At 44.8% G+C, this 26,283-nt stretch overlaps 1 protein-coding gene across 1 annotated transcript in view; it reads right to left on the bottom strand.

Moving 5' to 3' along the window:
* Positions 1–7,355: 7,355 nt before the first annotated feature.
* Positions 7,356–26,283, bottom strand: part of LOC142767756 (uncharacterized) — an 87,486-nt gene continuing 68,558 nt past the window's right edge. Inside the window, exons 2-3 of the mRNA XM_075869989.1 lie at positions 8,303–8,465; positions 7,356–7,673 (exon numbers count right to left, since the gene is read on the bottom strand). Of these exons, the coding sequence (XP_075726104.1) occupies positions 7,580–7,673; positions 8,303–8,465 (257 nt within the window). The 3' untranslated portion in view covers positions 7,356–7,579. The remainder of the gene's footprint in view (positions 7,674–8,302; positions 8,466–26,283) is intronic.

The raw sequence follows: 26,283 nt of genomic DNA, 5'->3' as shown, positions 1-26,283 counted from the left end.
TACTGATGGCCCATAAACGTTGACAACCTGGACTTGCCAAATGAACACTTTATGGATTGCCGTTCATGTATATAGCATTTGTTGCTCTCTTTCTTTTTTCATATGCCTTCAAATCGCGCAAAGCGCTAGGGGGGGAGCCCGGTAGTGCCATCATCACCATCATCATTTCTCAAGCACCGCGCCGCGCCTCTCGCGCAGCTGGTGCTAGCTCGAGCTGCGCGAGGATAAGAACGAGCTCACGCACCTGGCGCGTCGGACGGGGACAGCTACCGCGGCTCGGCTTCGGGCGTGGAATAAAGTGGCGCGATCGGCATGGCCCCGTCGGCTGCCTACGACGCCATCTCACGTCTCTCTTCTCTCGCCGCTACAGCTTCATCGCACAGATTTGCACAAATTTCATCTGGGAAAGCACCGCATCTGACGTCTGACAGGTGACAAACTCGATAAATGTTTCTAAGTAAAATAGTTTACCTTGCGCAACTTCAATCAACAATGATGCATATCAACTAGTTGTGCATGATTTATACACAAAAATATATTTCTCATATGCCCGGGCATATTACTTTCTCAAACTTTAAATTCCACGCAAGAAGAGGGACCAGAACATCACCAAAAACAGCAGACGCAAAAAGTAGCTCATAATGGTCCATTGCTATGCCAACGAAGTTGACTTTTTAGCCGACGCCGGCAATAACGTTCGAACGACGGGCCAATATTGCCAGCCTAATTGCATGACTTCGTACATATTGGCTGCTGCTTGTACAACTCGGTTCAATGTGGCCGTTCTAATACGCTTGCACGACCAATATTGGCGGAAAGTTCTGAATGCTGGTACAACATCACCGTTTCATAAGACTGGCAACGCCATTATTGGCGGAACGTTGTCAATGCTGGACCACGGCCGCTTGATGAAACAGCGCACGGCTATGGCCCGTCGCGTGCTCCAAAACAGGCGTGACAGGTCTAGTTCCCGAACCACCGCTGCGGTGCCACCAAGGGGGGGGGGGGCAGTTTCCACGAACGCCCATTGAATCGCATGCGCGGCGCGCTTGCGGTAGTTACGATTCAGCGCGTGCATCTTTGTGTCACCTGCGAAATCTTCTTTCAATATCCGTAAAGCGTGTGCTCACCAGGTAATTACCAACCTTGCTTTTAGATTCCTGCAGCCTTTCCAAATTTTTGGTATTGCCTTATTCGAGATGGAACCTTCAACACTGATAAGTTTTCGCGGAAGTAAGAAATGTGAGCACATTTTACTCGGATCCTTTAAGATCACAACTAACAGATCTGGAAGAGCTACACCTTTCTAAGGCACCTAAATTGATTATAGTAACTGTGAGGATGTCGCGTCAGAAAACGTTCCTCACTTAATTATTTTATTTAGAATCAGAAACCTCAGCAATCGTTATTGCCACTGTTCCTTAAGCACAAAATAAGATAGACTTTTCACTTCCTCCAAACACGTCTATAGTATTCATACAACACAGTATCAGATGCAACAGCCACGAAATATACAAAGCATGTTTGTGATTTTATAACGGTGGAGTCAAGGCTCTTTGAAATTTCAGTGACTGTGTATTCAATGTTGGCAATTGAGCAAGCAGTTATGAATTGAATAATATGAAAACTATTAGACGAAAAGAGTGACGAAATACTGCAAAACGCGAACACAACTGCTTGCGTTCCTGCGCTTTTGATGTTCTCTCGTTTTTTTCGCTCCCGAAGTTCTTATGATAATGCAACTAATAAACAAGTGAACACATAACCGGAACAAGATGCGTGAAAATATTTTATTTATTCTCAATTTAAGGCCGATCCTAGCATTTTTGTGTTTTGTTTACTTCTTTACATCTCTGCATAATAAAACAACTTGACGATTGCTCCAGCTTGTGCGCCCACGTTTTAGCTTTTGTGCCTATCGAGAATGAAACCATCCGTTTGGTCTTTTCACGTTACCCTCTCCACGGGCACGGGCGAATCCCAATAGCATTCCAATGCGCTTGTCTTCTAGCAGTCTACGTCATGAGGTTCTGTCATTCAGTACTGTTTATTTGTTCTACTTTCTTTGTATCGTTGACAAATTGGCACCTGTGCTCACTCAAACGTAGGCAGGTCACGTGCACTCGACTGCCCTACAGCAGCCGTAGTTTTGCGATGTGTAAACGTTATAAAAACGTGGTTGTCACTTGACCCAGCTACACACACACACACACACACACACACACACACACACACACACACACACACACACACACACACACACACACACACACACACACACACACACACACACACACACACACACACACACACACACACACACACACACACACACACACACACACACACACACACACACACACACACACACACACACACACACACACACACACACACACACACACACACACACACACACACACACACACACACACACACACACACACACACACACACACACACACACACACACACACACACACACACACACACACACACACACACACACACACACACACACACACACACACACACACACACACACACACACACACACACACACATATATATATATATATATATATATATATATATATATATATATATATATATATATATATATATGGGAAAGAAGTGTATACTGAAGGGCACGTTTTTCCGTGTTTGGACATATATATAATAAGATCTAACAGACAATAATGCCAAGGAATGTATAGCGAAAGTTATTACAACCAATATATTGTAAATAAGAAGAAATAAAAGTGGGTAAAAAAATAACTCGCCGTGAGCAGGAATCGAACCTGCGACCTTCAAAGGTCGTAGGTTTGATTTCTGCTCGCGGAAAGGTATTTGTTCAGCCACGTTTCTTCCTTTTTAATTGCACTACGTTGGTTCTAATAACTTCCTCTATACATTCCTTGGCATTATTGTCTGTTAGTTCTTTATATATATATATATATATATATATATATATATATATATATAGGTTAAATATGCCTGCCTAGTAGGCGTTATAGTATCAAGAAATTTGAATGCCACTCCAATTCTAATGATGTATAATTTCACAGCCTCTTCAATAAAAAAGTTACGAGGAGTGCGTCTCCATGCTTGTATAAACCACTTTCATCCTGCGTTTGAAGCCTAATTACTTTTCAGCACACTACCGTGTACCGGATAACATAAAAACTATTCAAGTTATGTTTCTTTGATACGCTTTTAGCATACAAAAACTATTAACGTCTATTGACAAGTGTCCAAAAAATTTTCGAGAATTCCGGCTGAGGAAACGCGAAAGTGCTGAATAAACGCCACAAAAATCGAAAGATATAAGTTTAAGACATCTTCATAAAGAAAACAACGACTTTGTCACGCATTCAGTGCCATATGATTCAGCTACATGCACTGTGGGTTTTTCTTTCAGCCTCAAAGCAAGAAGCTAACTCTGTAAAAAAAAAAAAAAACCTTCATGTGCTCGGCACGCGGAGGTGAAATCAAATGGCCTTTTAACTAGATAGCGTCTCAGAGTTTACTAAATATGTGATGTGTCTTCGCTGCGATAAATGAGATTAAAAAAACTCTGAGTAAAACAACTTAGTGGGTCACTGTTGTGACAAACACCAGCTAGTTTGCTGCAGCTGCTACCCCGAGAGAGCCGCCGCCACTTGTTTCCCTGTTCCTCTTGTCCCCGCCCCGTCGCGCTGCAACGGCCGCAACTGACCATACGGCTGACACGCACTCTACCATAGAAAGTCGCTCTACGCGGCAGGCCGTACCGTGCGCTCTTTCATCCAGCGGCCGTGGATGGACCAACATCGGCATTCTATTCAGCCATTATTGGCGGTACGTTGTCAATGCTGGACTATTCTTATGCCACGAATTGCCAATCTATCCCCACATTGGGCCAACGTTCTGTGCTGCCTGGGCAGAGAATGTTGGCATTTGACTTGACATGAGCCAGAAAATGGATGCTTCCAAAGCTGCTCACAACATGCATTTTATTAATACTATAATATATAATTTAGCGGTTGCCACTCGTGGTTTAGGCCGGAATTTCCCCAATGTATTGGCACTCACTGTATTTTCTGCCTGGCATGTGTTGAATAGGAAAATGTACTTTTATTGTAATTCGGTTTTATATTTTGTTTCTATCTCAGCGGAGTTATTTGTTCTCTCTTACCTTTTGTTTTTCAATTATTACACAATAATGCAATAAAGACAAGTAAGTTCTTATAAAGAGGCGTATGCTTAGTAAACTGATGTAGGCTAACAGTAAAAAAAGATGTGCTACAAACTGATCCTTCTTGCCAATGGACGACCAAACTCGGAACAAGTTTTGCCAAATACACCCGTTTTTACTTGAATTTCATGTCCCGAATTGGCATCACTTGTAGCCAGGTACATTTTCGTTTTTCCATTGACGTGCCTTGAGGCATCTGCGAGGGTGTGTTCAATGAGAGTGAAGTACAGCACAAAAACAAAACAAAGAGCACTCGTGATGTTTACAGATGCCAAATCACATTCACGCAAAAAGATGGTGGGTAATTGGTAGCGACAACTATACTAGGGGTGTGCAAATATTTGAATAACGAATCAAATAGCATTCGCTAGTCGAGTTAAACGGTACATATATGAAATGCCTAATATTTTAAAAATGTTCGACCCCTAAGGGACAAACCTCAAGCAGCAAAACATGGGATCAGCTGAAGGTTTCCTTTCTTGTAATCCGATAAATACCACAATAAATGCAGGCCAAGTATTGACAGTACTATTAATGCTATACCATTAACAGACAAAGCATTTTTGCTGCTAACTGCACTTTCACTCTTGCTTCTACTGTGGTGTAGCTGCATCGCAATGTTTCTTTCATGTTTTGATTGATTTGGGGGGTTTAACGCCCCAAAACCACGATATTATTATGAGAGATACCATAGTGGAGGGCTCCAGAGATTTCGACCACCTTGGGTTCTTTATCATGCACTCAAATTCAATGAGACGGGCCTACAACATTTCTGCCTCCATTGGAAACGCAGCCGCCACAGCAGGGATTTGATCCCACAACCTGCGGGTCAGCAGCCGAGTACCTTAACCACTAGACCACAGTGGCGAGGCTGCTTTCATGTTTTCATAATTGAAGTTATAGGGGCTATGATTGCATTCAGCTTTACGAACAAAAACACATGCAAGTCTTTTGTTCAGGTAAATTTTTATTACAGATACAGCTTTCACCACTTGATTAATACATGTTCTCTATGGCAGGGTATATGTTGGTAAAATTTTGCCTCTTCCAATAAATATTTAGCTGAATGCATGGTGTTTTGCTCAAAATTGTTTACATTTTATGCCACAATTTTGACTAAAAGCTGGCAACAGAGTTTTAACTTGGATAATGAAGTTGCGTACAGTTGAAAAGTATTTAGAAGGCTCTGGTCACTGCTGCATACAAGCTTGTTACAGTTTTCATAATTGTAGTAATATATGGTGACAATTCATGAACATTTATTTCAAATAAACTGTTGTGGAGTTAAGAATTCGATTCAGTTATACCGCTATTGGATTTGTATTGAATCCGCTTTGAAATTCACTACTCTCAAACCGCTTGCTTGCGCATGTCTTGTAAAATGACAGTGCTCGTGCTGTCAACGCTTCACCGCTCTATACGCATGGATCGCGGTGAAGTGAGCAAAAAAAAAAAAACACCTGCGGGGGGCGGGCTTTTAGTATGCACAACATACAGTAGATTTCAAAGTGTACTTGGCCTAGAAGGAATACGCTGTCATTCGCGTCCTTCTCTTCTTAATAATAGCGTGGCCTCCCGCTTCTTATGTCAACGAAATTGCTTCGCGTGTTTATACTGTGAGACTACGAAGCTATTCATTTGCAAGTCAATTGAGGAGCTGCTACACATATTAGCGCTTCTCATTTCGCATCACTATCATAATCAGTAGCGGTGGCATTCACTTCGAGTAGCCTAAGATATACCAGAGTGAGTGCAAGCTGAGCCGATCGAGTGACGTACGCGACGTATGCACTCGTGCTCCGAAACTGGCTCATTGAGCTGCAACAAAGGCTTACCGAGTGCAACAAAGGCTTAGCACACATGAACTCTTTACATCGTTATCTTCCATTTTTCACTGCATATCTCCACCGACTTGGATGCTTTCGGTGATCGTTGCAAACTGAGCGACGAGTCTTTCGGCAGGGTCGACACAGGCGTCCGCGTAGCATTTCTGTAGCACTTTGGTAGCACCAACTGCTTGATAGCGCTGTCTTCCCATTCATCGTAGGCGGTTTGCCAGTACACGTGCGAGCGCCAACTTTGTTCTCGCCTTTGCCGCGGCGTCTGCTTCAGCTGTGCCCGCGTCCGACACGAACCGTAATGCATCGCCATGGGCGCAGCCATGTTTTCTGGCAAAATTCCGCACGAACTAATGATCGCGCAGCTTCCGAGAGCCTCGTGAGGCCACCTGACGCATAGCATTTTGTGTGTATGGGGGGCGGCCTATCCACTCGGCTTTGTAAACTCGCACCCCGTATATATAAACACTGACTTGCAAGGTAGTAATTGATATGGGGTTTTCAACGTCCCAAAACCACTACATGTATATGAGAGACGCCGTAGTGAAGGGCTCCGGAAATTTCGACCACCTGCACCCAAATCTGAGCACACGGGCCTACAATATTTCCACCTCCATCAGAAATGCAGCAGCCGCAGCCGGGATTTGATGCCGTGACCTGTGGGTCAGCAACCAACTTGCAAGGTAGTGCCGGTGGGAGTTTTCTCCGGTGCGTCGTTGAACGACAAAAAAATGCAGCATGCTAGGTTAACTAACAGCGAAATGTGGGTCTATGTGTTCGATTGGAGTCGTCTGTCTCTCATTTCTCAATAGCAGCGATAGGCGTGTTTACTAGAAAACATCAATGCGTTCTGTGTGCCGTCCCAAGTTCCTCTCTTGCGCAACGCCGCGATGAGTGCCAGCGCCAACGCAGCCGCCAGTGTAAGTTTTAGCGCCAGCTGCTTCGCATCTACACATGGTTAAACTTAGTGGGAAATGGTGCAATTCAGTTTTCCTACAGAAGGCTGCCCAATGTACTGTTGCCAATTTTTAATTGTTTGAATTTTCTTTTTGTTTGGTGCTTTTACGCTTTGCTGGTTGCTCGTGCTATTTATAGTTGCCTGAAGTTATGCGGTATAGATTCGTACTTTCTTCCATTTTACTTTTTTAGTTGCTGCAGTCACCATTCACATTATCATATACATTATTTATTATTAGTTTTCCCCTTTGATATTGATTTACTTGATACTGTAAAAATTACATAACTCACTCTTTGCCAAGATTCTTGTAATCCCCATTTATTTTCTTAAAAGGTCCCCCCAACAGTTCTCACTTCGGGAAATCGAAATTTGTATTTATATGTCTACTTTGTATTTTTATTTAAGAACTACAGTTGACGTTGCTCCCACCTTGAAAAAAGAAGATTGTCGGGACATTCATAGGTGCATTCAGCCGTCACATTCATCCTACTGATAAAAAAGTCTTCAAATATCCCAAGTACAGTTGCTTGGATCTGAAGAGCAGGTTCATGTGAAGGACGACCTTGCGAAGCGGTCACAATGTTCTTGGTTGATGCCTGAGGCGACCGCGGACAGAACGCCATCACCACCCAGGAACCACCTGCGCCACAGTTTCACGTAAAAGTATGTTTTTCAATTATCTTGTAGGTAACGCCATATATTTTACGAACATTTTCTACTCCTAGAAACCCACATAAGCGTCAATTGCTAGAGATGGCTACAAACGCTGAGTCTTCCCCAGAAACGGCCAGAAGATAACGCTAATTTCTTATAGAAGAAACACATCATGCAAATACCGATGCAATAGAGGTGAAGTACGTGAGATAGTGTGTAAGAATGGGTGCATAATGCGTGGAATCACAACACATAAAACACACCGTCGCTGTGGTTTGGTGTCTGAGGTACTCGGCTGCTGACCACAGTGATGGTGCGTGGTCAGTAGAGTTCACTGGATCGAATTCTGGCTGCGGTGGCTGCATTTTTGATGGAGGCGATAATTCTGCAGGCCCGTTTGCTCAAATTTGGGCGCAACTTAAAGAACACCAGGTGCTGAAAATTTTCGAGGCCCTCCACTATGGCGTCTCGATTATTGATATAGTAGTTTGGGGACGTTAAAGCGCGCATATCAACACTCAAAATGAGTGGTCAGATCCACAGAACAATCTATAAAATATGCAGTTTTTTGGTCAATATGCACTAATGTTTTGAAAAAAAAAAGGGGGGGCATACCTGCTGGCCGGAAGCATGAGGTTGAGCAACGGCATGCGCACGATGGCATGCCGGAACCAGAGGCAAAGGCGGTACTTCACACAGCCTGCTTGTCGTGCATAGGGGTGTCCATTGTGCTGGCTCGCAGCCACGGTCATCATAATATCCCTAGCCGCGTGCATACCTGCGACGTCGTGAATAAAATTGCCATGTGGTGTGATGCCTAACCACAAAAAATCAAATACTGCCTGTCAAAAATGTGCCTCAAAATGAAGTAACATTCGCTGAGCAACAAAGGCGGCGGTTATATGGGCGTCGTCGGTAATGTTATTGTTGGCGAAACACGTCCCTTTACAACTTATTCATCAATATTGCAGCGTGCCCAGTGACCATGCATGCTTGCAAGTTGTGAAAGTTGAGTGAGTTGGTGTAGAACATTTTCAGAAAAACTGTGCAGCAAGACAAGGCCGTGAAAAACATAATGAAAACAGTGCTCGTTTTCGTCATTTTTATGTCGCGTTCTGCTGCGCAGTTTTTTTAAGACGCATGCCTCTATTTGTTAGAGAATCGTGAAACGTCGCGCACCGCTGCCACGAGCCCTACAGAGACAGAAATATGAAGATATTAGTAGGCACAAGCGAATGCTTGGAAGAGGCTAGAAGTGGGAGGAGTGTGTACCACAGGTTGAAAGAATAAAGATGACGACGAGGCGCAAACAATGTTTAAAACAGCGCGAGTGCACACACCATAACGCGGAGAGGCCCCTGCGCAGGTAGATCGAGCTGTGATAAACACGCAAGCTGGCACCGTCGACATGGGCTTGCCAAAGGAAGGCTGACAGGAGCGGTGGGACTTCATCTTAGAAGACTGTGACGCAGGCGTCGCGAGAGGTGGCTGGAGACCTCAACGCCGTTCAACTGGGGCTGCTGGGTATGAAGTTGTAGCCGTTCATTATCGATATTACCAGCGCGCAGTCCCTTCGAAGCGACGACGTCATCCGAGGACGACGATACAGCAGGAGCGACGACGGCGACGTTCGTCGAAAGAGCCGAAAGCACAGACAAAGACGACTTTGGACAGAAACATATCAGCTCTACCAAGTAACGTTCACCCGCACTGTCAGAATAATAATCAGCAATAAGAATAGCGTTGCTTGATTTTATTCAGGACGGGCTGTAGTACATGTACTTGTAGCGTAGTGTTGGTAGTATATTATTGGTATTTATTTTCTAAGTTTTACCATATTTTACAGAACCATGTGTGTGTGTGTGTGTGTGTGTGTGTGTGTGTGTGTGTGTGTGTGTGTGTGTGTGTGTGTGTGTGTGTGTGTGTGTGTGTGTGTGTGTGTGTGTTTAACAAATATGTTGCGCTTTTAGCCGAGTAGGGAAGGAAACCATCATCACATTTATAAACATTTTAGGACACTAAATGGAGCATATATAAGGGGGGGGCAGAGGCTACAAAGTTGAAATGAGGCATATTTGAGTATAGTTGTTTATATAAGAGAACCAATCAGCGTGACATACCATACTGAGCACGTAGGAAAAGACAATATTTCACGAGCAGTGTTCACTGATACGAAAAGTCATAGAACATAATGATCCGGAGAGCTAAAATTGTATTTAAAAGGAGCACAAAAACAAAAAAAAGACGCCCCGCCATGGTGGTCTAGTGGCTAAGGTACTCGGCTACTGACCCGCAGGGCGCGGGTTCGATTCCCGGCTGCGGCGGCTGCATTTCCGATGGAAGCGGAAATGTTGTAGGCCCGTGTACTCAGATTTGGGTGCACGTTAAAGAGCCCCAGGTGGTCAAAATTTCCGGAGCCTTCCACTACGGCCTCTCTCATAATCAAATGGTGGTTTTGGGACGTTAAACCCCACAAATCAATCAATCAAAAAAGACGTAAATAGGCAAGTTATAGTGGTGCAAAAAAAGTTTATCGCTTTTTTTTTTCTATACAATGACTTGATAATGAGAAGAAAAGAGATGGCAAGGAAAAAAAATCACTACTAAAGCAAAGAGCGCAGTTAAATACTCCTTAAAACTTACGGCATATTCACGGGGTGAATGATGATGAATGGGCGAAGCTCCGGAGGGATTCATCGGTAAACTGTGAATCTTCCGTGTAATTCGCCCAGTCGATCATCATGTAAAGACGTGAGAAACGCTGTGTGTGTATATACACAAATCAACTTTTATTTGTTCTTAGACGATGGATGGCTTGCGATGTCCCTTCATTATGACGGCTTTATGGTCTGTGAAATGAAGGGAGAGCGGTTCCTGTATGGGTTGCAGTGGGCAATTTGCAAATACTAGGTCTATGCTTGTTCCTCGGATCGTGGTAGGTTTCATATGGTCAAACTATATACGTCTGAGTGCATATCTAGAAGCCATATGTTGGATAAGCCAATTATTGTCTATGATAGCCACGTTAAAGTTTCCAAGTAGTACAAATGGTCCATTCTTGTATTTGTTGTCATAATTTCTTAACGCAGTGTCTATGAATGTCTTGATGTTCCCGGTCGATATGTGACATCATTCCTATTTTATAAGATCTCGCGTCTTTCATCAACTACAAGTACCGCTTTCTAGTTTATAACATCTTGCATCTTTTCATCATCAGCTACAAGTACCACCATCTAGTAAACACTACAAGAACTAAACGAGAGGTGGCTACATACAGGAGACGGTACCGCCATCTAGTGAACACTGCAAGAACTAAACTAGAGGTGGCTACATACAGGGGATGGTACCGCCATCTAGTGAACACTGCAAGAACTAAACTAGAGGTGGCTACATACAGGCTACAGGGGACGCACAGCCCACGCCCTAAGGAGCTTCGCCCCTAAAATTTCAGAATTTCTTTCGAGGAAAATAGCTTCTCGATGGCAATTCTAGTTCTCGATGACAGCTAGGAGAAAAGCAAAGGTTAAAAGCAAGAGTGGAATCGTGATGGCGTTGAACGCTGTTGGTATTGAACAGGCGGCGAGAAGTTCGAATGGGTGGAAGCAGCAGTGTATCATGCAGTTGGGTAAAGTTTTAATTTAGGGAATGGGATGAGTCTAGAGATTTTCAACCTTACAAATACAGAGTAAATTTCTATAAATAATGCAAAAGTGGCAACGCTGGTGCGTGAATCATAGTTTGATGCAAAAAGTTGGGCAGCACGACTCTGAACTGACTCCAGAGTCCTGATTAGCTTTTCTCAGTAGGGGCTCCAAATGAAGGAGAATATTCCTGTTTGCTTCTATTAAGGACTTTGTAGGCCGTTTTTCTAGTTCCCAGAGCGTGACAGACGTAAAGTTCTTTTCAAATAACCTAGAGTCTTGGATCAGTTACATCGTTCGAGCTGTGCTGCAACCAGGACAATTTGTTGGCAGGGAGAACGCCTAAGTATCGGTAGGAAGATGTATGTGATAAAGCAATAGAGTTCATGAAATGTATAAAAATAATTTATCACGTTAGACATTAAGATTAGCGAGACATTAAGATTACGAGTAAAGTTTTCCGGATAAAGCAATAGAGTTCATGCAATGTATAATAATTTATCACGTTAGACGTTAAGATTAGCCTTTTTTGTGAGACAACCAAGCATACGCATTTTGAGACGTTAGCCTTTATGAGCCAACGCGAGCACCGCAATTATTAGGTTTGAATCATGTTGTCAACAAGATTAGTCATTTTTGTTAGAAATTCGATGGTAGGAAACGCAATTATCCACCAAGAGGCGAATCGAGGACGTTATTCCGGATGACAAATTGTTCATGAATATACAATAAAGAGAAGCGAGTCAAGGACATGTCCCTGAGGAACGCCGGGTAATAATTGCGCGACTTTTAGAACCTTAGCGCTGATGACTCTGAACCAGAATTGGGGGGTTGAAAATTATCCATGACAAAGTAAGTGGGTCAAGGTTTTGACGAGCGAGTTTAGCCATCAGACGAAAATGTGCCACACGATCCACGCCTTTGAAAAATCAATATAAACGACGTCAGTTTGAACAGAACAATGCCAGTTGAAGTCAAGGTCTGTGGTGAATTCCAACAATTTCGTTTCACATGATAGCTCATGGCGAAAGCCATGTTGGCTGCTGAAAAAGCAAAAATAGTTATCGAAATGACTGGTGACGTCAGAGAAGACTATGTGTTGCGTTAGTTTGCATTCAAGGTAAGTCAGTGATATAAACCGACAGTTTGATGGGTCAGAGCGGTTTTCTTTTTTGCAAACTAGGGTAACTGTGGCACTCTTGCAACGCTCAGAAATGGCACCTTCTAAGAAACTGTGCGAATAATATATGCGAGATTCGACTCGTGACGTCGCTGGAAATTAAAAAAAAAGTTGCAGGAATACTGCCTGGTACCGGAGCACTAAACGTTTCCAGTTTTTGACAACACATGAGATACCTTGAGCCATGACAGCGCTTGGCGGCATCACACTAAAGTTTAGATCAAGCAGCGCTAAAACAACATCAACTGAATCAGAGGTAAAAACAGACGGTGTTCAATATTTTATTCCAAAAAGTTGACAAGGAAGTGTGGACACGAAAGGAGAGCTCGTGCCTGGGGTTCGGCGAACGAACGTTTGCCAGACGCTGGACGCGTTTGTAATCTCTCGGAGTAATTAAACCTTTCTTTTCGCTTCACTCTACCCGTGACGACACCTTTCTTCTACGTCTATGGTGCCGAGAAGCCCGGGACTCTGCTGTCCAAGTGACTCGGCGAAAGGACTTCGCAGGACGCGAAGATGGAGCGCATGAAAGGCAAGCGAATGACGCAGCAAGCTCTGCATTCGCGTTTACAAAACGAAACATGGCAACTGATTCATTCAAACCATTTAGCCTCATCGAATCTTCTTGTGGTGCCTGACAGGCTGAAGGCACGCAACGAAGGTCCCCGGGCGCTAAACTTGGAGCTGGAAGCACACCTAACCGATGACCAAGCCGCAGAATATTATGCATTCATAGCAGACTATGAGGACAACGTTGCTGCTACACAGTCGTTGCTGAGTCACTACATAGAGGAGTTCAAGGCGTCGACGTCCAGGATTTCCGACAGGCTGGCAACCAATATCGAAAACGAAGGTAATGCCGCTGCAGGGAGCCGTGTCCTTGGTGATCAGATGAGACACGGGCTCGTCGGTTCTCGTCCACCTAAACTTGAGCTGCTTCACTTCAACGGAAGCCCAACGGAGTGGCCACCTGTCTGGGGTATGTTCAGGCACGTGCTTCATGAAAACCCCAGCCTATCGAACATCAAACGGTACTACTATATGAAGAGCCTAGTGACAGCACATGCATCGAGGGCCATCGACGGCATTCAAGCCCCGGAGCAGTCGTACGAAGACGCCATCACCCTTCGGAAAGGCTGCTTCGGAAACAAGATCATTGAGCAACAATACTTGGCAAGACTGCGAACGCTCAAGTCAGTAAAGTTTTCCGGCAATGTGGCTTCGTTGCGAAACCTATTCGACACCGTCCACATCAATATCAGAGGACTTAAGGCACTCGGATGCTCGGAGCTCTCCTATAGCACCATTTTCATCGAGTTCCTCACCAAAGTGATTTCCGCAGATATCGTAATCGAGTATCTCTAGCAACAGAGTCACTAGACGATCGTCGAGGCGCTTGCAAACTCGGAGACGGAACTTCGGGAGCTAGTCGATTACGTGCGTGGTGAGGTGGAAGTTCGTGAGAGAACCGCCTTTGTGCACGCATGTGGTATTGGTGCCCGAGATCACCGACAAGACACATTTCATGAGGCTGAAATGTATGTACTATGCATTAGTGAACTGCGAACTGATTTTCAATATGACTGAGTATAGTCCACTGTTCTAGGAGTGCTCTCAGTCCGGAGGGCGGTAACATGGTATAAGTATGTTCGTACACGTTTTAACGGACAACACAGACAATTTGTAGGTGACGCAGCATGAAACTGTATTTGCACGAACAAAAACCAATACACCACCGCCTCTACCTTTAGTCCTATCGTACCTATAAATAACAAATGGGGTGGTATGCTGCAGCACTTCTTGGATCTCAATGTCCAATCTACGCCATGATTCAGTAAACATAGCAACATCATTTTCACATTTCTGAAGAGCCTCCACAATATTTTTTTTAAATAAGCGTGATTGACATGTAGGGTTTAACGTCCCAAAACGACTATATGATTATGAAAGACGCAGTAATGGAAGGCTTCGGAAAGTTCGACCACTTGGGGTCATGTGCGTGCTGGTAAATAACTATGAACATTCGAAAGCAAGACATGCATGTGTGATAATAAGTGGTTTCAAAGACAGGGGAGGCACATGCAAAGGTCGCGCATGCAAACCGTCACTCGTATTCACCCGGATTAACGGCAGCCGTCTTATTGAAGTTCTTCAAACAATTGACAGATCCAACCTTCCGGGAGAATCTATGATATTTGAAGCACGAATGAGGAAGTGTTATCATAAATCGCTTAGAAATCGGCACAACGTTACGAGGTGAACGGACGTAGTACACAGTAAACACAAGTAAAAAAGTTATGTGCATTCACGTGTGTTGATAAGATGCAAGTTTGTTGTTTATAGCCGCGTAACGACGGCACTACTAACGTTGCATGTCGTGATTCGCATGTTGGGACCTGTAGTTGATGTTCGCAATACAGTGACGTCTCTCTACATCTACAAAGGTGTATATCAACTCGCGAACTGGCAGCGAAGGCAGTACAAGCGTGGCAAGCAAATTATGTCGTACATGACTTCAATACCACGATTATCTTGTTTACGCCTGGTACTTGTGTTCGTCGTTCATACACATCACGTAATACAAAAAGTTAGTATATGTGAAGCTAGCAAAACAGCCGTGAGCGCATCATGAGCGTACCATGTAGTCTTGTTTTACATGACGCGCATGTCGTGATTATCATGTTTTGACGTGTCATTTCTCTTCGTCTTTCATTCACGTCACGTAATACCAAAGTTGGTGCATGTGAAGCTATCGAAACGACCACGAACGCAGCATGAGCGTGGCGTGTAGTCATGACTTACTCCTGTATTCACAATCCTAACTTAGCCTTATCCATATTACTTAAGCCAACCATAGCCATAAGTCCACTCTTAATGCATTTCAAGAACTTACCTTGTACTGCACACGGAACTTTGCGCGTACTTAAGTAATGCTCGGTTAAGGTAGTATGACCTACATTACACAACTTGAAGGAGGACAACAACTTTGCGAATTCTGTATATTATGTGGACCGCAAAGAAGAAATAATGAATGGCACAGCGTGCGCGTGCACGTCACCGCTGTCACGAGCCGTCAACAATAGACGAAACCTGGTTGAGACCTACGACAAGCAGTAATTTCGTGCCACCCCGATTCGCAAAAAGTGCCGTATAGAATCTGCTCGCCGTGCTGTTTCTGCAGAAAAAATCCATGGTCATGGGTTTGTTGTCCACCCTGTCATGCAGCCGCTCATCTCATCGCGCTCGCATGGAGTTGGCCTGTTTCAACTTGGAAGCGACAACCTTGTAAATGTCTCGTAGCCGACCGTGTTGAGAGTATACAAGCGAGCGGATGCCTGTTATGGTTGCAAAAAAAGTTTTTCAAATACAGGTAAAACATCTCGAAGTGTCGCAAACACTTTTCCAGTGTTTCACTCAGCCATTCAAGGCTTCACAGTGTGTCGATTGTTCAATTGTATTGCGAGCTGCTTAAACGTTTTTCGTTTAATCTGAAGGCGCACGGCGTTCCTCTCGGTACTCGTTCACAAAATTAGTCGAAACGTAGCCCTTTCGCCAGTAAATTTCACTTCAATGCATCGTTCCACGATAAAATTAACTTCTAAAAATGCTGTAAAACTGCTCCAACTATCAACAAAATGTAGTTATATTTGAAAAAAAGTAAAACAAAAACAAACAGAAAACGCTGAAGTGACCACAATAACACCACCGATGCCACCGAACACAACAAAAACATACAAGATGTCGAAATACTAAAAAAAAAACCTGCGTCGACGAGATTTACAGAAAAGTGGCCCGATGAAAAAACTTGTACTTCACGTAAAGCCTCAAACAAACACTGCTACTGTTTACGTTTAGCTGCTTCTGTGCATACTGTTGTTGGTTTCTTGCAAAAAAGCTAATTTATTGTTGCTCGAAGTAATGATTCTGTAGCAAAAACTAACCTAATCTCGCACCAAGGACCTATATTTGACGAGTGAATGACGCCTTTCATAAGGCACCCTCATAACAGGATGAGGGAGGTTCCTGAAATGCACCTTGTACTTTGCCTATACTTTTCTCGTCCTTTCATCGGTAGGCTTATCACTATAAGTTACGGTCAGTTAATTAATACCGCTGTTACATGATATTCGTGTCATGATTTCCACGTTAGGACCTGTCACATATGTTCCACATGCAGTCTTATCATTCTATACCAATGATGCATTATGTCACGTGAACAAAACCAGCGCAATGGCAGCAAGACCATGACATGTATATCAGGACATTCATGACAATCGTCTCATCATTTTTATGGTATGACTAGTCACTTATGATCGTCATAAGTCGAGTTAAGCTATACTTCTATTGGTATAGATCCTGTTATCGAAGCAGCCAGGAGAGCCAAAAGTCGTAGGCGGATAGTTAGATCGATAGATAGATGGATAGGTAGATAGATAGATAAAAGAATAGATAGATAGATAGATAGATAGATAGTTAGATAGATAGATTTCAGCCTTCAAGTCTATTTTATTCAATTTATGTGTTTCCCCCTTCTGTAAAAACTCCACCTTGGGGTTGACACTATTAATAAATAGACAAACAACCAAACAAACAAACAAACAAACAAACCAAACGGTCAATGTCACTGTTAATGAAATTTGATGTTTTGCGGTGCAAGGGCCATTTTATGGCCAAAGAGCGCCAGTTCATCTTACTAGGGATATGAACAGTGATTGCGACAAGCGGCTGTAAAAGGTCCATAAAATTCTTCGCGCTAAGGTGGGTAAAACATAGAAGCAATAAAATCATGACCATGCCGTGAAAGGTGTGTGATGTTAATGGATGACAAAAGTTTACGATAATAATAAAATTGGCCCCGTCTCAACATTTATTCTGCAAATGTCATCGAAAGACGATAGTCTTGCGTATGGAGAGAGTGAACAAAACATTTATTTGATGTTCTGCTCAAGAGAATCGGTGATTGGTATTCTAAAGGCGCTGCGTTAGAGTGCCTCGAGCGTGCAGTGGAGGCGAACGAGCGCATCAAACACGTCGCACGTGAGACATGAGCGCCATCTGGCAGTTTCTTTCAAAAACAAAGTGCGTGGCTCTGAGATGGGTGTGCGCGCCCGCCTATGAGATGATAAGGTATAGACCGCTAGGCGATGAGTAGGTGCCAACACCGCCTCGTTTTAGCAAAGCGTCGGAAACACTCGCCTTTCCGTGCAAGCGTTGGATGGTCAGCGCAGCATGATAAGAGCTACGGTCCCTAAAATTACTTATGTATGCCTTTTCTATGAAGGCGCACAAGCAGAACATATACGTGTTGTTATGGTGCCCCAGACACGCGCAATAATTGCTTTTATTCGACAATTGCAGAAGTATGAACGCTAAATATTGAGCAACATAGGTAGGCATTGCGGATTGAGTCGGCCGTTTCAAATACCCGATGCTGTTAAGAGTGCACAAACAGACAAATGTACAGACAGACAGACAGACAGACAGACAGACAGACAGACAGACCATAAGTTTTGCGTCGAAGGTCTCCAAGAAAAACTATCGTATTTAAAACGATGGTGGACACGTATGGCGTTAGCACAAGTGCCTCACTCGTTCACACCCTTGCGTCCAAGGGCCGTGAGGCAAGTGCTTTGTAGAGTATAGCCACCGCAGCGGAAGCCTCTCTGGAGAAGTCGTGCTACGGAATTCACGGGTATATAATATGAAAAAGTACGAACTTTTCTTACAAAAGCTAACAATTATTTATGTGTAAAAAGTGCTTCCATACGGACGAACATTGCAGTATGAAGTGGTATCTGTTGTCTGTAGGGTAACGGAAAGTTTTGCCTATTCAGCATGTCTGATTCTTTATAGTGGATTAGAATGTGAAGTACGGTGAATGCTTCTACACATCTATTACACAAAAGTGGATCACCATCATACAAAAGAAACGAATGTGTAGTGTATGCATGTCCTGTTCTTAACCTTGTAAGGATTACTTCTGTGTGGCGTGATTTTGATATTGGCGGCCAATGACCAAGCTGCGGCTTGATGACATGCAATTTATTACCTGTGTGTGTGTCCCATGTTCTCTGCCAATAGCCCCTGAGCCTTCGTTTTAGAAAAATTTCAAGTAGAGTGCAGGAACTGGTTTCGATGTATTGAAAGAGATTTTGTTGGCGGATCCATCTAGCTGGTCCACCAGAACGTTGCCTTGACTTTCGTGGTGTCCTGGCACCCAGCAGACTACAACATGCTTTTTAGATGAGTAGACTGTGCATAATAGCAAATAATGCGAGGCAAGGGCAGGGTTTTTGTGCTTTTTAGAAGTTTTCAGAGCTTTTACTACGCTTAGGGAATCTGTATATAGTACTGCCTTCTGTATATTTATTTCTTTAATGTGTTTGACGGCCGCAGGTATCGCATAAGCTTCGCCCGTGAAAATGCTCGAATCAGAGTGCAGAACGCACCGGCTTCTGAAAACGATGGGCTGACGCTCCGACCCTTGGCCCCTGCCAGGTACTCGGGACAAAACCACAATCGTGACCCTGGCGAACCGTCTTCCTCGCTGCCGCCCAAACCAACACCACGTTCTGTCGCCGCCCCTCGTCGTCTTCGTCTTCGTGCTAAATTTTTCACCACGCTTCTGCCCGACAAACTCGTGGGCTATATCCATGTCAGCTTTTTTACATCACACGACATACGCGCACATCTATCACACAAGTCCCACTTTTAAATGTTTAATTTTCTATAAACTAACTTCAGGTAAGTGCGCGATAAGTGTCATTACCACATGCGCAATTCAAAGGGCCAACAAAACAGACAACTAAAAAGGTTCACAGGTCAGCACCTCTTACTCGCTGTATTTCAAAACACTTTTGAGTAACCACAAAAACAAAACTATGCACACAGTCAGGAAAGTGAGTCGTGTGACCCATGTCTAGTTTTTCTCCAAGTTTAGGTGAAGCAACTTGGTAATGTTCCCTAGAAAAAGCATAAATCTGCTCATGGTAATGGTGCCAGCATTTCAATGTGCTGCCACGTTCTCTGGGGACAAAAGCTGGGTGTCTTCGATGCACTCGCACAAGTTCGAACAATTCTGAGAAGTCGCTCGTAACCCGTGGCTAATTTCAGGTCGAGTTCGCAGTTCTTTTATCAATGAAATTGGTCCACCTACGTGGTTTTTTGTTTTTTTTGGAAGCTGTTTCCTGGCAGACATTACAAGATTAAACAAACCACTTCGTTCCTGCGTACATTCCTGGCCAATAGAAAAGCTCCTGAACGCGTTTCCATGTGGCCTTTATTTTTTAATCGTCGAAAAAGGGACAGTCATGTGCAACCCTTACGACGTATCTTTGCAAGCGTTGTGGCAAATCAACTAGGGTGATATTTTAACCGTTGCGAAGCTGGCATTCTTAGTGAAGTAGTCTACTCATCACTGTCAACTCTTTTCGAGTGCCCCACTTAGTGAAGCAAATCCTATAAAATCGCTCAAAACATGAACTTAGCGATGGGCAATTTTACTGAGCTGCTCTAACGTCATCCTTTGAGCTATTAAAGTTTCTCTTCGGATCCTCACATGGGTAGCCAAATTTTCCTCGTTTCTTCATTGCAGCGCACAGAGTACTCAACACCTCACAAATAATGGGATTTTCAGCATATCTGTCTTCATCTTCTTTATACGACCAATTCAGGTCAGGTTCATTAGGTGCTCGTGCCTCCAGTACACTTCCTAAGATAACCTGGTATAGGGTCTGTGACATACTTTTCACCAACAGACGACCTGTTTAATATGCCGATGACAGCGTTACCCACGCCTCTGGAAGCTCTTGGGATCTTCCGTTCACAAAGAGTACGATGCCCCTCCTTACTGTCGGCGCGGTGTCACGGACGAGGTTTCGCAGCACAATTGCAGCGTTACTTCCATAGTCACGCAGTAGTGTTACCTTTTCCATAAACCCTTCCGAGAGATATCAGCATTAACCCATGATGAGCAGTTCCGCATTCTTTCTCTCTCTCGTCCTCCTTACACACACTGACGACCTCCTTTACGGCGCAGCTGTAAACTTTTCCTGTGTCTTCCGTTTGTTCCCGTCCGTTTGCGACCACTGCGCACTTTTGCGCACTGCGTCCGTTTGCGACCACTGCGACCACTGCGCACGAACAGTGGCTGTTTCTACAGCCACTGTTCGTTTGATGTCAGACTTCTTGACAAACATCACAAAAGGGCTTGTAGGTTTTTACTCGGCATGAAGAAACCTCGCGTGAAAAATATTTGAGAAAACTTTGACCATTCCTTTCTTGCTGGGATACCTCCTGTGACACAAGGTGTTCAGGCAACTTGCTGAAACAGTTCGAAGTATTGTTGTCGTTGGGCCTCTATAAAGTGGTTGCATGACTCGGACATCTGTCCTTGGTTCTTACAATTCCTTTCCTTTAAAAATACTGCAAGTTTGCTGCGGCATATCTTCAGAAACTGCTCTGAGACGAGGAGGTCTGGCTAGCTTTCGTACGCTTTCGGTGTTTCGCACATTTCTATCCACCGGTCAAAATAACCCAGCAGCCGGACGGCAAACTACTCGGCAGTCTTAAGATCTTCCGGCTTGCTGGAATGTAATTATCTCCTTGCACTCTTCGGCCGTAAGTCGAAACCTCTGAAATAAGCCCCATTTGCCTTTTCATTGTCAAGAGAATCTTCCAGAGACTGCCGAACAAACACTTTAAAGGCATCTGACATTAAAAGCATGCTTACAGCAGTGGCTGACTTGTCTTCTGGCCAATCTTGATTTTTCGAAACCACTTCAAATTGCCAAAAATACGCATCTAAGTCATCTCTTTTCTCGTGAAAGAGTGGTAGAAAGTTACAAAAACACATTGGCAGCTGAGGCGCGACTGGATTCATAACACTGACACTTTCACTTTTGACAGGTGCGCGCTCCTGCACAGCGTTTTGAGCTTCCAGCAGACGTATGCGAAACTGCAGATTTTTTTGCTCTCAGGAGATGCTTTTTCGCAAGCTAGCGTCAACTCAGCCTTATGCCCACGTTGCTCTAAAGTCCCTGAAAAATAAACTAAAGTAGCACCAACCGCACCCCTTCGCCTCTACCTCCTCTCCCAGCAGCCACCGCAGCGCCTCTAGAGTGTCCACCAGGAAACTACGAATGCGAAAGCACGCGGGCGAACTGGATGTGCCAGACACTTGGGCAGCTCGGGCTCTGCTGCATATAATGCTAAGTACACAGGCCCCAACATTTCCGCCTCAATCGAAAATGCAGCCGCCGCGGTCGGCATGGATCAAGCCAGAGACGCAACGTTTACACAACACTAAACGCGGCACGTGTTTCAACTGGCATGCACGTTTACCATCGATGCGGTTACTCTCTTTTTGTGATGCTCGAGCTTGACAGTACCGCAACACTGTAAACACGAATACAAGCGAAACGATAGAGTTTAGCTCGCGACAATACAGGGTCCAAGTCAGTCCTTCCGATACGCTGGAGCCACACTTCTTGCCGAGTGGCATTGTCTTTTCCTCGCGGAAGCGAAAATAGCTTCTTTCCTCTGCTGTACCTGCTTTTGCAACCGCTGGCACAGCAGGTCGGCATCCCGAAACGTGCAGGATTACCGTGCACACGCTCATGCGCGGTCGAACTCCGGCTACACAACAATACCAAGCGCACACGCCTAGCCACCAACAAACACCGCGAAAGTGGACAAACAAATAGGCGTTTGCGATACCTTCACAAAGGCTAGTGCGTCATGCTGCAGATTCTTAGCACCGCCGAGTTTATCACACAGACAGCAGTGGCGCTGCCATCGAGAGCGACACCACTGAGCGCGTCTGCATGCAAACGGTGGGCTATCGCGTTGAGTATTGCCTGCTTGCGGTGATGTCTTTTGCCACTGCATGCCACTTGCTCATATACACGTCACATCTTCGTATTTAACATTACTTTTTATATTATTTTTCCTTCTCAATCACTCTTTCGGTGCATCGCCTAGAACCGCAGTGCCCAGATGCGCTTTAACGGAAACATGAGCACAAGCTCATCTTTGCGGCCAGGAGCCATACAGCCCCTCAACTAGCGTCGTTTACTATCTGCAATGCACGCGAGGGGAGAGGAGTCTGCACATTGACACGAATGGCGCTACTTTAGTTTATTTTTCAGGGACTTTACGTTGCTCGCGCTCATGCTGCTCTCGTCGGGCTTTCTCCTCACGCTCGTGCTGTTCTAGCCGGGCTTTCCACTCGCGCTCGGGCTGCTCGCACCCTGCTCTTTCCTCACGCTCGTCCTGCTCGCGCAGCGCATCATGTTCTTCAGCACGAATAGCCCTTTCGCGTGCCTTCTGCTTTTATATCCTCGTTAGAAGCGCGTCTCCCGACAAACCAGGCTTCTCTTCACGACTAACTTGCTCCGCTAGATTCTTATTGTGGTCGTTATGTCCGTTTGGCAAGAACAGACATCAGCCTCTCCCCACGTATGGTGCCATTTTAAGGAGGTTCTTTAAAATAATAAAGATATTAGAACAGGTTGCGTTGGGGAAAGCAACATTCTAAATAAACTGGTAAGGCTGTTTTCTGATTCTTTACACTTTATGAAGACATATACAACAAAGGTTGCACCACAAAGACTTTGCTAGAAAACACAACGCGCTATAACACGGAAACAAAACTCCAGAAGCAACACGCAAGCTCAAGCGGAGTCTGAACACGAGAACGTCTCACCGGTGAGCACTTGAAACGTGTGCGGGGCACGTCTGAATAAGCGCGATGTAACTCTGCAATGCCGGCGCCGCTGGAGTTCGGTGAAGAACAGGGGAACACTACAGTATATGCGCCGATGGAACATGTGGGTGCCGAAGACCGAGGTTCACGAAGCCACGCAGAATTCTCCTCGGACGCGTGGACCCGGAACCACCAATGCTTAAGGCAAAACGAAGCAAGCCGCTCTAACCTTTGGGCCCAGCCCTGAACAAAACGACGATCGTGACACTGGTGAACCGTCTTCTTCGCTGCCACCCGAACAAACGCCACCTTGTTTCGCTGACCCTCGTCGTCTTCGTCTTCGTGCTAGTTTTACCACCTCGCTTCTGCCCGACAAATTCGTCTGCTATATCCATGTTGGCCTTTTCACGACATCACAGCGCACACGCGCGCTTTTTACATCACACACGTACAATATAAATCGATGATTTGCGAAGCAGAAATGAGGGAAGTTGAATTGTCACATTTTAATTAGCACGACGCGACGTTATGAGGGGGACACAAAGTGTGCCGTACATTGCTTCCATGTCATAGTTTTCTTGTTTGCTCCATGCATTATCACTCCTCTTGCATCCACGTTACGTAATACCAAATTTGATATATGGGAAGTTAGCAAAACGGCCGAGAGTGCGCTATGAGCGTAGCATCTAGCCATGTTTTACGTACCCGCATATGATTATTGTAATGTTTGGACGTGTAATTTATGTTCGTCGTCTTTATGCCACTGGATACCAAGTTTGGGACATTTGAAGCTAGCGAAATGGCCGCGAGCGCTTCATGAGTGTGGTATTTAGTTATTTCTTACACGACACGCATATCACGACTATCATATTTGTACCAGTCATATCTCTTCGCCATTCACTCACATCACATAATGCGAATTTTGTACATGTGAGGCTAGCGAAATCACCGCGAGCGCACATCGAGCGTAGCATGTAGTCCTGATTTACATGACACGCATGTCATGATTATCATAGTATAAGCTATCATTTACTTTCCTAATCTATTCGCGTCACATAACACCAAACTTCGTGTATGTGAAGCTAGCGAAATGGCCGCCAGCGCGCTATGTGCATGGCATGTAATCATGTTTTTAGAATACATAGATGTCATGACTATCATGTTTGCACTAGTCATACACCTTCTTCACCCATGCATGTCACGTAATACCCAATTTGGTTATATTGTTGCGGTAAGCAAAACGAGGAAGCTCGCTCAGATTGGAGAAAGGTGACAGGACTTATCATCGCCTGGCAGTATCTGCGATTACTCTCAATACTTATAATCAACAATCGCGGGTCATGGGTCTGTTTTCCCCTCGCAATAATTGGTGGAAGTGCCGGGTTACCAGGATGAAATTTCGCAGTGGACGTCATCTGCTTGCCGCCGCAGTGGCAAATCAATAGCTAATGTCTTAGCCAGCAACGATGGCAAACCAAGCGTGAACGGCCATTCCAGTGGTCTTCCTGACTCATCCACGGGACCCTGGGTCCTTTTGTGGCAGTGGTAGAACTGACGTCGATTAGTAGCTCAAACTGTATGACAAAGTGAGCGACAGCTACAGGTAGGGCCAGACCTTCATTCTAGTTACCTGCTCTACTATGTTAAGTGAACTGTTCGGCAATGGTACGAGACACGTGACGCTGGTCTCACGAGCTTGGACGCCTGTAAGCAGAAATGCGATATCTGTTTGGCAGACTGGTCAGTCGTCAGCTGGTCGCAAAAAAAAACTTACGGACCACGCTCAACCGTCAACAGAGTCGTATGTCGTCTACATACAAGATAAACTATTTCTCTGTCGTCAAGAGAACGACCGCATGGAGGAGGCTGACAAGATTGAGTACATCTGAAAAGGTATTGCCGATGATGCCTTCAACATCCTTATATGCAGAGATTGTACTACGATGGATGAAATCATAGAAGAGGGTCGGCGCTTCGAACCTACAAAAAGCTGTCGAGTCGCATAAGCGTACGAAAGATTGTCAAATACCGCCGCGACCTCATCTTTTGAAGAACAACCATGGCTTATCCAACCCATGCCAACTGAAGAAATTACGCGCCTTTTCCGCCCTGATCTTGAGGCCGTGTCTCCAGCTCCACCTGTTTTTTTTCAGACATCAGGGATAACATGCCATCCATCTCCCTCATTCAAGCGGTTGTTCGGGAAGAAATCACAAGTTCGGGCATGCCATCACTCCGCTCGTTCCGGCAAACAAACACTCACCAGGCCCCTTCAGCCCCTCGTAGCCAGACGCAGAATTACCTACTGCCCCGCCACAATCCAGCCGAGTGACGCACCATAGACGATCGTTCAATCTACTTCAATTGTTCTCGTATTGCACACACGGCCCGTCACTGCCGCAGTCACTTCACGCTGCCTCCCCGGTAGTCGTCTCCTAGTAACAACCAGCAGCTGCCGGATAGTCCTTGCTTCTCACCCTATACACCGAACTAAAGCGTCATCGCCGACAATGGACCTTTCTAGAAATCGCAGTGGTGCACCTTCTCAGGGCGGATCAGGGCTGAAGCGTTATGAGAAAGCGGCGTGCCGGGCTGGCAGAGAAGACGACGCTTTCCCGCTTTCGCCTGCTTCCATCGCTTGCCGTGAGTGATTTTGGCTGGCGTAAGGTGCTGCCCTTGTGAATAAACGGCTGCTTTTAGGTGCTCCGACTTTCATGCACGCCAACTAGGTTGTAGTGCTCGCCACATATAGCCAGAATTATCATAAAACATGCCGAAAAATAAGAAAAGCGGTAGACAAACCTGCTCTTTTCTTGGATGTCAGAAGACGCGGAAAACATCGTACGTTTCATTTCATTGCTAAGTGCTACTTTGGGACTTGATTTTTTGTGATGCTGCAGCTAAGTTTGAGATTTGTTAAGATATTTGAGTTCTCATTCACTTTGATTGTGGGGCTGGAGTTTTACAGTAGAAGTATATTCTCCTCTTCTATACATTTCCCACGTAATACGCTAATTTATAGAGGTGACACCTTTAGATGTATCCTAAAGAAATCACAGGGGCTATTGCG

This window comes from Rhipicephalus microplus, chromosome 1, assembly GCF_043290135.1.
Source record: "Rhipicephalus microplus isolate Deutch F79 chromosome 1, USDA_Rmic, whole genome shotgun sequence".
In the NCBI taxonomy this organism is placed as follows: domain Eukaryota; kingdom Metazoa; phylum Arthropoda; class Arachnida; order Ixodida; family Ixodidae; genus Rhipicephalus; species Rhipicephalus microplus.
Note: the sequence above shows the minus strand (reverse complement) of the source record. Positions and strands in the feature narration are given on the sequence as shown.